General features: G+C 43.5%; 2 protein-coding genes across 7 annotated transcripts in view; both read right to left on the reverse strand.

The window, feature by feature from the left end:
* Positions 1–12,040, reverse strand: part of SMPDL3B (sphingomyelin phosphodiesterase acid like 3B) — a 241,181-nt gene that overhangs the window by 130,111 nt on the left and 99,030 nt on the right. The window lies entirely within an intron of this gene.
* The window catches only part of EYA3 (EYA transcriptional coactivator and phosphatase 3), a 144,383-nt gene that overhangs the window by 55,779 nt on the left and 76,564 nt on the right, over positions 1–12,040 (reverse strand). For 3 of the 4 annotated variants that reach the window (XM_050932327.1, XM_050932325.1, XM_050932329.1), the window contains one exon: positions 5,542–5,679. The exons of the other annotated variant lie outside the window; for it this stretch is intronic. In XM_050932327.1, the coding sequence (XP_050788284.1) occupies positions 5,542–5,679 (138 nt within the window). The remainder of the gene's footprint in view (positions 1–5,541; positions 5,680–12,040) is intronic. 4 annotated transcript variants of the gene reach the window in all.

The following is a 12,040-nucleotide window of genomic DNA, read 5'->3' on the forward strand; positions in this document are numbered from 1 at the left end:
GGTGATGTGTTCTTGGACAAAGAGAACCAACTATTTATTGTGAGCCCCAATCGGGTGGAATCTCTCAATAGGAAACACCGAGTGCCCTACCTCTGCTTCACCCACACTGGCAGAGCCATTGGCCCCATGCAGAATCCATTAAGAACTACAGAAACTCCTTTGAAAAGTCTGTGGGGAGGAAAATCTGATTCCTGCTCCCAGTATGAAACTAGGAGAAGCTTGAGAGCCCACAGAGCGGGGGGGGGCGGGGGGGAAGGGAGGAAAGAATGGTTGGGGAAGCCGGTCAGGAAGCCAGGTAACCGGAACACCTGTAGGATCCTCTGAGGAAACCTGCAAAGCTTAAGAACTCTGTAGGGCTATAGGAGTCACTAGGGTCAAGGTGAAGTGGAGTTCTTGTGCTGCTGCTGTGCCCCTACTGTTCACAGGTACCCGTGGTGGCACATTGTAAATCCCTCACCTTTGTGAACAGTACAGAATGGTTTTGCAACACTAAGCATAACAAGATTTTCCACCTTTATCTCGAGTCCCAGGACTTGCCTTTGCCTACCCCTTGGGATCAAAGAAGCATCTCAGATTTGAGCAAGGAATGGCCACATGCCACACACACTTTCCGAAGTTGAAATAAAAGATTTTTGAGGAGTTACAGGGGAGGCCAAGATTAGGCTTACAATGGAAAGCAAGTCTCAACCTTAACCAGGGACAGGAGACTGCTGCTACATTAAAATGGATCAAAGATACTACAGAAAGGAAAAAAACATATTGGGATTCTGGTAGCAACATAGACAATCTCCCCTTCATGCTTCCTCTTGTTACCCAACACCCTGAGGATACTGCCTTGTCATGGCCCACCTGTTTACACATTGTAACATACCAGGTCTTTAACAGGGTTATATTCACCTGTGTGAGCAATGCTCTTTCAGCAACCGCCTGACACAGGTTACCCTGATGGTCAACAACTTTTCTGTGTGTAACAAATACAGCAACATTGTTCTGCTCTGCTGATATGTCAAAAGGAACTATCCCCATGTTCCATGTTTAAATTGAGTCACAGAGGTTTGTGTCTTCCTTCTGTTACCCCTTTCCCTCACCCCTGGTTTTCTTTACTTCTCCCTCCTGTTTCCAGATTGCTTCTCCAGACCCTGCATTTTCACTGTCCCCCTCACTGCTCCGTTCACCCCAGAATGCTCTGCTTCGACCATCCTAAAACGCCCTATTCTACTCTGCTTCACAAGCTAATCACAGACAGCAGAGCAAAGCAGAAGTAGAATTGACAAATTTTGTAAGTTTAACTTGGCTGCTTTGCTCCTACATAGAGTGGAGCAGTGAGGAAGACAAGGAACAGCGGTTCCTTCCACATCTGACCAGAGTGGTTTGTGCCCCCTCTGGCATGCAGGGCAGGAATTGTGGGTTCCTGGGTGTACACATTAGCAAAATTAGCTCAAAGAACATCTGCTTTTCAGCTCCCTGGGGAGCATTCATGTTCATCTGAGTATACTATCCAAGTTTGCAAAGTCAGTAAGTGCACCTGGGCATTCACCAGAGTCCTGAGCCATGACATTACTTAGGTAGAAGTCTGAAGACCAAAACATGCAGAACTTGGACTAAAATACATATCGACTGGGCCAATAATACAGCATAACCACATACCACTGAATATATATTTTCTTGTAAGTTCAGTCAGGCTTTTAGGGTTTGTTTTAAAAAGCATTTATTCTGAATAATTATGCTTAAGTAACATTCAGACTCTAGCTGCCGCCTTATCTTCCTTAGCTCCTTTGACTATGAAGTCATCAAACAGTCTGTTCTACTAAAGTGCTTTTCCATTCCTCCTGCTCTGCCCTTGATCCTTTCCCTTTTGGATTCTGCTCTTTCCACTACATTAATGGCCTCCCCAGGATCACCACTACTGGCTTTCTAATAGCTACAACTACAGTGATCTTTCTTGCCCTCATCTTTCTTGCTTTCTGTTACTTTTGACACAGCTTATCATGTTCTCTTCCAATCTCATCTCTTCTGTGTGTCAGAGATCTCCGGCATCTCCTCTTACCTTGCTGACTGCATCTTATTCTGCAAGCATGTCCTTTAATAGGGGAGGAGCAGCTCTCTCTTGGTGTCCCAATTAGTTCTAGGCTTCAGAGTGGTAGCCGTGTTAGTCTGTATCAGCAAAAACAACGAGGAGTCCTTGTGGCACTTTAGAGACTAAGGCATTTATTTGGGCATAAGCTTTTGTTCCGTTCTCGGTATCCACCTCTTTTCCTCTCCCAGTGACCGTAACTTCTTGGATACTTTCAACTACCACCTCTATGGTGAGGTTACCAAATCTACCACATTCACTCCCAAAACTGACCCGATCTTTCCTCCTAACTCCACCATTCCATCTCCTTTCCTTTTCTGTCTACACTGATAACTTCTCCCTCCCTCTCTTCCAGGCTCATATCTCAGTGCTCCCTCCTCCTCCCAGCATCCAGTGCCTTGCTAAATTCTAAAGCTTTTCTTCCTACTATCCTCCAAATTCATCCTCCCCTCACTGTCCCCAAGGCAAAGACCTCGCTCCTCTTTCCCTTTAACCACCTCCTGCTTGGCCAAATGCCGCTGCTAAATTTGCACCTACTCTGCTCAGACCACACCAGCCTTTTCATTCAGACTTCCTGTCATCATCAACAAGCCCTACCTAAGCTTGCCCCTGGTTACATCTAGCATGGGCACTCACACATCCACAGAACAGCAGACATTTCAGTATTTCCGGGAATGATGTGGGCTGACCCCCACTTGTGTGACCCACACACCATGCCACATGATGGACACCATTTTGAAAAGCATACTACTGCACCCTCATACAGCAAGGTCATGCCACAGGGGAGAGGGCTCTTCATATTGGCTTCCCCCATCCAATACCTGGTGAAATTACATCCAGTTTGGTCTCAGTACAGGACGGGGGACAATCCTTAGAAAAGCAGGACTGTCTGGCTTAAAACTAGCCTGCCTAGCTACATCATAACTCATTCTTCTCTCCCTTCCCTGTCCTCTTGCCAGCCTATCTCCTTTTGCCCCCTCTGGTTTTTCCCTCTTTATCATGCTGCCCTAAATCCGGAACATTCTCCCTCTCCTCATCAAGCACCTTCTCTCTCTTTCAGCCTCACCTCTTAATCTCCTCCCACAACTCCAGTCACTACGCGTGAAGTTACCATCCTTCATGTCACTCAGGTCCATCCCTGTGGGTTATCTCCTTCTTTCTAGAGACCCATGACCAGGCAGTGCCTAAACCCTGGCAATTTTTCCTGAGTAACATCCTTTCCTCTCCATCCACAACTCCCTCTCGATTCCCATCGCCTTGTGTCTTGACTGCTGTACCCTCCTCCTTTTCAGCCTGCACAAAGCCCATCTTGCCCCATTTGTATCCATTCAAAGTGCTGCTGCAGAGATCATTTTCCTAACCCATGGCTTCGAGCACGTCACTCCTCTCTCTGCATCCTTCCACAGGGTCCTTGTTCTCCAGTACACCAAACACAAACTATCGTCTTCACTTCCAAGGCCTTTCAAGCCCTACTCCCACCCATCTACTCTCTGTCACGTGATCGCAACGCTGCTCTGCCCACAATATTGCCCTTCTGTGCCTACTGGTTAAACTTTCAAACGCATCTTTGGGCTGTCCCCCCGGCTGCCCCTAACACTTGGGAGGAAGTGCCTGGAACCATCAGCAAAGCACCTCAGTATCTTCCTTCCAATCCCTCCCGAAAATCCCCTGATGCCTACAACAGTTAGGCAGGTGGTGACCGCTGCCCATCATGGTGAGCAGTGCTGTATGATTGTTTCATGGTTCTCCTCCATCTGTCTGTTCTATCCACCTCGTCTCTCATCTCAGACTTCAATTAGAAGCTCTTTGGAACAGAGACTATCTTTTGTTATACATGTACTGTGTCTACCACAATGAGGTCATAATCACTGACTCCTAGGTGCTACTGTAATACAAATAAATAATCCCTCCTTCCTTCTCCTCACTACTAATCCCCGCTTCTCTTTCTCCTGAATTGCCATCCCATGTCTTGTCTTTCTGTCTCATTCTGATGGTGGTGATGTGGGGTATGACAGAAGTAAGGAATAGCTCATATCGGAGCTTGCAAAACTCTCTCTAGAAAATGTCATTATCTCTATATGATAAGATGATAATAGTGACAGTGAAAAAAGCTGGACGATTCAAAGGAAAGGCTAACACTTTCCAGAAAGCATAATTATGCTCTGAAAGGCGGTTCCATTCAAATGATAACATGGGGCTTCAAATTTATACTCTCACTGCGTATCAAATGCGTGCAGTTTGTAAGTGAAAGCCTCAAACTCCAAGGATCTGAGGGTCAAGTTGGATTCCTTCTACCTCCTCCTTCACCCCTGGTGAGCCTGTATTCTGTAACTGGAACTTAGATGGAAATTCTAGTGATGGTGCAGGATGCAGACAGCATCCAGCAACCTCCTGCATATCTTCTTATTTTTATGGTAATTTCCAAAGGAGTGAAAAAAAAATTTTGTCAGCAAAGGTACACATAGAACAGCTTCACTGAAAGGTGCCATTTCTAGACAGACAGTCACTTTTCCAGTTTTAACTCACAACATGTCGTACACCTTGGCAGGGGTTAGACTAGATGTTTCCAGCAGTCCCTTCTAACCCTATGATGGGAAATGAGTTCGGGATAAATGCATCCTTGGGCCTTTCCTGCTCACAATGCAGTGAGCTGAGAAAGCATCAGCCTTAATGATCCATTTCACCAGCTGTACAATTTAAGTCATGTTAAAGTCCACACAAATGAGAAACTAGCAGTTCTTGAAATTCCTTTCTGAAAAGACATTTCTGGGAGGTTTTCAAAAATCCAGGAAATTAGTCAAAAGATTAATTTTCACCAGAAAACACATTTTCACTAATAAAATGGCAAAAAATCAAACCTGAAACAAGTAACTTTGCATACATTTTTTATAACTAAGCAGCACTTGCTTCCCAATATTAAAATGTGAGTCCCTGGCAGGGGGTGGGTGGGTGAATATTTGTATCCCACTCTAGTGTCTACAGCTTCACTTTCTAGCTGACCTTGTATAGTGAAGCAAGCACACACACTGGTGGTACCCAGTGCAGACCATCTCTGCCACCCTAGCTGGCACACAGAAAAGAACACCCTTTACCTCAAGAAGCAACACATGAATCTTAGTGCAACTCATGCCCAGGACTGCTAAGAAACAGCTTGAGCTACAAGAGCATTCTGAGGAGTGGCATGCAAGTGAACAACATTCAGTCTCCTCTTTCCCATTCCGCCTTTGTTCTTCACCCTGTTAGGATTCAGCAGCATGGCATAAGCCGGCTGGGTGCAGGCAGAGCTCTATATAGAGTACAAACCACACACACATACAGGGTCTGGAGCGTACAAGAAGAGAAAAATATGGCTTGCAAGGCACAGAGAAGCATGCACAAACCAAGAGCAAACATGCTGGCCTCTTTATTTGTGGTATCTGGACACAAATAGGTGGAGAGAGATGTAGATAAAAACCATGCCAAGTTACCTTGAATAGGATAAGAATAATGTGCTGGGCAGGGCTGGCTTGTGGTTAACCCTGTAGTGCAGGTAAGAACATTGTGCTGACTTGGAGATGGAGTCTGAATTAAACCACTTTCAGGTTTCATACCTGGCCACAGTGCACCTGAATCAGATAAATTGGACCAGTTACAAACAAATACACTGGGACCAAACAGCATGCTTACTACCCGAGAACAGTTTGTCTGCTTGTTACCAAAGTAAATGACTGACAAAGTCACATATAAAAAACAATATTGCTTTTATTTTGCAATAGCAAATTCCTGATTCTCGGGTTGGATTTGAGCTGCTGAGATTAAGCTTTTCTTTTTCAGCTAGCTTTGAGACCAGCAAGGGTAGTTTCTAAACCTTTCAATGGAAAATTATTTGACCCAACAATAGGAGCTATTACGATGCTGGCACCAAGGAGCCACTCATCACTCTCTGGGACTTGGACTGCTACCACAGTGTTCTCAGTAGCCCAGACTGCTACTCAGTGAGATAATGATCCAGCGCTCATTTAGTCAATGGCAGTCCTTCCATTGGCTTCAATGGACACTGAGTGGCTCTTACAGCATTAAAGGGGAATTCAACTTCCTATCTAGTACTTTAAAAAAACAGAAGAAAGAAGAAAAAAGAATAATTAAAAGTAGTGTCAGATCCTACACCTGCCCCTGAATCTCCGGCCGATTCATGTGGTTTTAAAATTACACTTGACTGTTTAAAAAAATTCTTTCCCTTGTTTCTGTGCAAACTAACACAAATGGGGAAAATGACTGACTGCCTTCAGGGGAAAACAGTGAAATTGACTGTATAGGCAGGGATCACTAATGCACAAAGCAAACAAACTGCAAACACGAGAAATAAGCTTTTCCTCAAATCTCTTACAGGTATTGCTTAAGATCACTGGAACTGTAACAACAGTGGCACACATATAGCAGTATGACTTCGCAATCCACATATCCCTTTAAGGTTCTGCCTACTGCACTCAAGTTGGAACTGAATCAGCAAGAACAGCATCTCAACAAGGCAGCCTAGTCAGGAGCAGGGTTCTGCAGACCTCCTCAAGTCCCTGATTTCAGCTGCTTTCTGAACTAACTCCAACATCAGCAATAACAAAAAATGTGGAAAGGGCAGAAGTGCCAAATGACTTTTTTGTTTCAGTTTTCACCAAAAAGGTTAGTAGTGACTGGATATCTAACACAGTGAATACCTGTGAAAATGAAGTAGGATCAGAGGCTAAAATAGGGAAAGAAAAAGTTAAAAATTACTTAGACAAGTTAGATGTATTCAAGTCACCAGGGCCTGATGATATACATCCCAGAATACTCAAGGAACTGACTGAGGAGCTATCTAAGCTACTAGCAATTATTTTTGAAAAGTCATGGAAGACTGGAAAAGGGCAAGTATAGTGCCCATCTATAAAAAAGGAATAAGGACAACCCAGGAAATGACAGATCAGTCAGCTTAACTTCAGTACTCGAAAGATAACGGAGCAAATAATTAAGCAATCAAGTTGCAAATATCTAGAAGATAAATAAGGTGATGAGTAACACCATGGATTTGCACAAGGGCCAAGTGGCTGAGATAGAACTGCTAAAGAGACTCTTCATTTTCTGACAGCCTCTTCCCCATTTTAACTAGGAAATCTTACAAGTAGGATTACTTTTGTTCGTTTGTATTTAATTTCCAAGTTCCTTCTTTTACTTTTAAGTAGAAGAGGACAGAGGAACGCAAAATACTCTCATTTGTCTGGCTCATTGGCAGCTACCAGCTTCGAGACATTGCCTTTACCTTAAAAAAAAAAAAAACTTTCCCGTGCTAATGTTGGTGCATAGGGCAGAAGCCAGCGTCTTCCATTCCTCTGTCATTTGCTACTGCTTCCATTTGTTCTGTGGTGTTGAGATAAACCAATGGTTCCCAACCTTTTTGTCTGGCGGGCGCCAGATGAAGGATCATGGCGGTGGTGGACCATCCACCAAAATGCCGCTGAATTTCTGAGGCATTTCGGCAGCGACGCCTCTCAATGACATCACTTGTCGGCGGCAAGTGGCGTCATTGAGAGGCAGCAAACACGGCAGCTAACACGGCTACCCCTCTGATACTTGATACCATGCAAGGCACTGCATTTAGCCGTATGGAGTGGAAATCCATCAACCTCATGAAGAAACTTGCACAAATACAGACAGATTAACACGGTTACCCCTCTGATACTTGACACCATGCAAGGCACTGCATTTAGCCGTATTGAGAGGCATCGCCGCCAAAATGCCGCAGAAATTTGGCGGCATTTCAGCGGATGCTCTGCCGCCAGCCAGGACGTGGGCACATTTAGATGCCCCCACGGGTGCCATGGCACCCATGGGCACCACCTTGGGGACCCCTGAGATAAACTATTCATCCGTTCCTGCTAAGGGTTCTTCTTAAGGTTTCTTTTAGGCACCCTCATTTCCTCACACCAGTTGGTTTCCACTTGACAGCTTCATGTGGGAGTCTGTGTGTGGGAGTGCTGCAGAAAGATCTGGGGATCATAGTGGATCACAAGCTAAATATGAGTGAACAGTGAAACACTGTTGCAAAAAAAAAACCACCATATAATTCTGGGATGTATTAGCAGGAGTGTTATAAGCAAGAAATGAGAAGTCAATCTTCCACTCTACTCAGCAATGATTAGGCCTCACCTGGAGTAGTGTGTCCAGTTCTGGGCACCACATTTCAGGAAAGATGTGGACAAATTGGAGACAGTCCAGAGAAGAGCTACAAAAATGATTAAAGGTCTAAAAATATGACCTATGAGGGAAGACTGAAACAATTGAGTTTGTTTAGTCTGGAGAAGAGAAGACTGAAAGGGGACATGATAACAGTTTTCAAGAACATAAAAGGTTGTTACAAGAAGGAGGGAGAAAAATTGTTCTCTTTAACCTCTGCAGATAGGAAAGAAGTAATGGGCTTAAATTGCAGCAAGGGCAGTTTAGGTTGGACATTAGGAAAATCTTCCTAACTATCAGGGGGGTTAAGCACTGGAATAAATTGCCTACGGAGATTGTGAAATCTCCATCATTGGAGATTTAAGAGCAGGTTAGACAAACCCCTGTCCTACAATTCTATGATTCTACATGCCCCAAATATGTCCAGTGTTTCCTTCTGATTCTGGTGGAAACAAGCTGCTGGCTGGTGATTCTCGGATCTTTTAACTGGTGAAGAAGTCTTTCCAATCAATGTCCAGAATCCTTCATAGGCACTTATTTTTGAAGGTGTCTATAATTTCTGTCTAATGTCTTAATAGACCTCCAGCTCTCGCAGCCAGATTTTAGCACCAAAATTATGTCTGAATTGAAAATTCAGAGTTTTGTTCTGCTGATGTATATATTTGATTTCCATATGTTGTTGAGTTTAGTAAATGCTGTGGATGCCTTTCCTACCCTTGATGTCATTTCCTTTTTGAGATCTCCACTGGCTAACATGGTGCTACCCAGGTAGATGAACTGTTCTACTTTCTTGATATTTCTGCCTTTTAATGTGTTGTTAATGATTGATGTCTGGGTTTCAAAGGCGTTTGTTTTAGCATAACTAATTTTGAGCCCTGCGTGGTCTGCTTTTTTTGCCAAGTTGTCTGTCTCTGTTTGTAACTTTGCAGGGGATGTTGTTCAGTTGCACAATATCATTAAAGTCTAGTTCTTATAGGCGTTCGTCACCTATCCATGGTATACCGGTATTTGTATTCTTCATTATCCAGTATATGGTGATGCCAAACAAGAGCGCAGAAAAAATGCAGCCCTGTTTCATGCCACTGTCCACACTGAACCACTCTGTTGCTTGGTTGTTCATCCTTACAAGACTACTTCACATCTTTGTATGTGGCTTAAATGAATTTATGTAATGCTGATGAAAATTGCATAGTGATGTGTGCATCCATGAGAAGCCCATGACAGAACTTTCACAGCTCAGCTGGGTTTGAGTTATCACAGTGAAAGAAACTACTTTTTAAAAGTAGGAAGTAGTGTATTTTTCCCAATGTGATATACCATATATACTCATTCATTAGCCCATTTGTTTATAAGCCAACCCCCCAAAAATGGATAGGTAAAAACAGCAAAAACTGTATGACCCTTTCATAAGTCGACCCCATATTTCAGGGGTTGGAAAACTTTGGCTCCTGGCCTGTCAGGGTAAGTTGCTGGTGAGTTGGCAGGTTTTGTTTACTTGGAGCATCTGCAGGCATGGAGCTCCTCAGCTCCCTGTGGCCACGTTTCGCCGCTCCCAGCCAATGGGAACTGCATGAAGTGTCGTGGCCTGTCAGGTAAACACTCTGGTGGGAAGCAGCGTGGGCCGAGGGATGTGCTGGCCGCCGCTTCCTGCCACCCCCAGTGGGAACTGCAATCGGCTGATGCGGCAGGTAAACAAACTGGCCGGCCCACCACAGTGCCTACCCTGGCGGGCCGCGGGCCAAAGGTCCCTGATTCTTGTATTAGATATTCAATTCAATCATTCCATAGAGTTTAAAATCATCAAATTTTGGTGTAGACCCATTTATAAGCCAACCCCCACTCTTTGATGTGTCACTTTTTTACCAAAAATATTCTGCTTATGAATAAGTATATACGGTAATTCAAAGATGGCCTAACACAACTGGCTCAAATTTGCCGAAGAAAACTTCATTTTGGGGCTGAGATCAAACATGAAAAGAGGGGTTCAGAAGGAAACTCCTTTTTCAACCCTAACTACAGTGATCACTAAGCACAACTGCTATAAAAATACCTACATATGTTAAGGTGATGTAACATATTTTATAAAGCCATTCACATTATTGTTATAGAGAGCAAGGATAATGCCAAACGAACCATTTGGGCTGAAATTTTCCATGCTGGACATCTACCTCAGATGGAATTTATTTATTTATGAAAGTTTCAGCAAAAGTGGTTCAGCTGTCCATTAGGGGGAAATGCACAGAATCACAGGACTGGAAGGGACCTCGAGATGTCATCTAGTCCAATCCGCTGCACTCATGGCAGGACTAAGTATTCTCTAGACCACTGCTGACAGGTGTTTGTCTAACTTGCTCTTAAAAATCTTCAATGATGGAGATTCCACAACCTCCCCAAGCAATTTATTTCAGTGCTTAACCACCCTGACAGTTAGGAAGTTTTACCTAATGTCCAAACTAAACCTTCCTAGCTGCAATTTAAGCCCATTGCTTCTTGTCCTATCCTCAGAGGTTAAGAACAACAATTTTTCTCCCTCCTCCTTGTAACAACCTTTTATGTACTTGAAAACTGTTATGTCCCCTCTGTCTTCTCTTTTCCAGACTAAACAAACCCAATTTTTTCAATCTTTCCTCATAGGTCATGTTTTCTAAATCTTTAATCATTTTTGTAGCTCTTCTCTGGACTGTCTTCAATTTGTCCACACCTTTCCTGAAATGTGGTGCCCAGAACTGGACACAATACTCCAAGTGAGGCCTAATCAGTGCTGAGTAGAGTGGAAGAATTACTTCTCATGTCTTGCTTACAACAGTCCTGCTAATATGGTCCAGAATGACGTTCACATTTTTTGCAACAGTGTTACACTGTTGACTCATATTTTCCTTGTGGTCCACTATGACCCACAGATCCCTTTCTGCAGTACTACTTCCTAGGTGGTCATGTCATTTCCCATTTTGTATACGTGGAACTGACTGTTCCTTCCTAAGTGGAGTACGTTGCATTTGTCCTTATCGAATTTCATCCTATTTACTTCAGACCATTTCTCCAGTTTGTCCAGATCATTTTGAATGATAATCCTATCCTCTGAAGCACTTGCAACCCCGCCCAGCTTGGTATCATCCACAATCTTTATCAGTGCCACTTATCTTTTTATGCCACTATCTAAATCAGTGATGAAGATATTGAACAGAACCGGATCCAGAACTGATCCCTGTGGGACCCTACTTGTTATGCCCTTCCAGCATGACTGCGAACCACTTTTAACGGTATTCCAACCAGTTATGCACCCACCTTATAGTAGCTACATCTAGGTTGCATTTCCCTAGTTTGTTTATGAGAATGTCATGCAAGACAGTATGAAAAGCTTTACTAAAGTCAAGATATACCACATCTACCGCTTCCCCTCTATCCACAAGGCTTGTTACCTTGTCAAACAAAAGCTATCAGGATGGTATGACACAATTTGTTCTTGACAAATCCATGCTGTTACTTATCACCTTATTATCATCTAGATTTCTGAAAACTGATTGTTTAATTATTTGCACCATTATCTTTCCAGGTACAGAAGTTAAACTGACTGGTCTGTAATTCCCTGTGTTGTCCTTATTTCCTTTTTTATAGATAGGCATTATATTTGCCCTTTTCCAGTCTTCTGGAATCTCTCCTGTCTTCCATGACTTTTCAAAGATAATCGCTAATAGTTCAGATATCTCCTCAGTCAGCTTTTTGAGTATTCTAGGATGCATTTCATCAGGTGTTGGTGACTTGAAAACATCTAACTTGTCT

Source organism: Gopherus flavomarginatus, chromosome 22 (assembly GCF_025201925.1).
Source record: "Gopherus flavomarginatus isolate rGopFla2 chromosome 22, rGopFla2.mat.asm, whole genome shotgun sequence".
Classification (NCBI taxonomy): domain Eukaryota; kingdom Metazoa; phylum Chordata; order Testudines; family Testudinidae; genus Gopherus; species Gopherus flavomarginatus.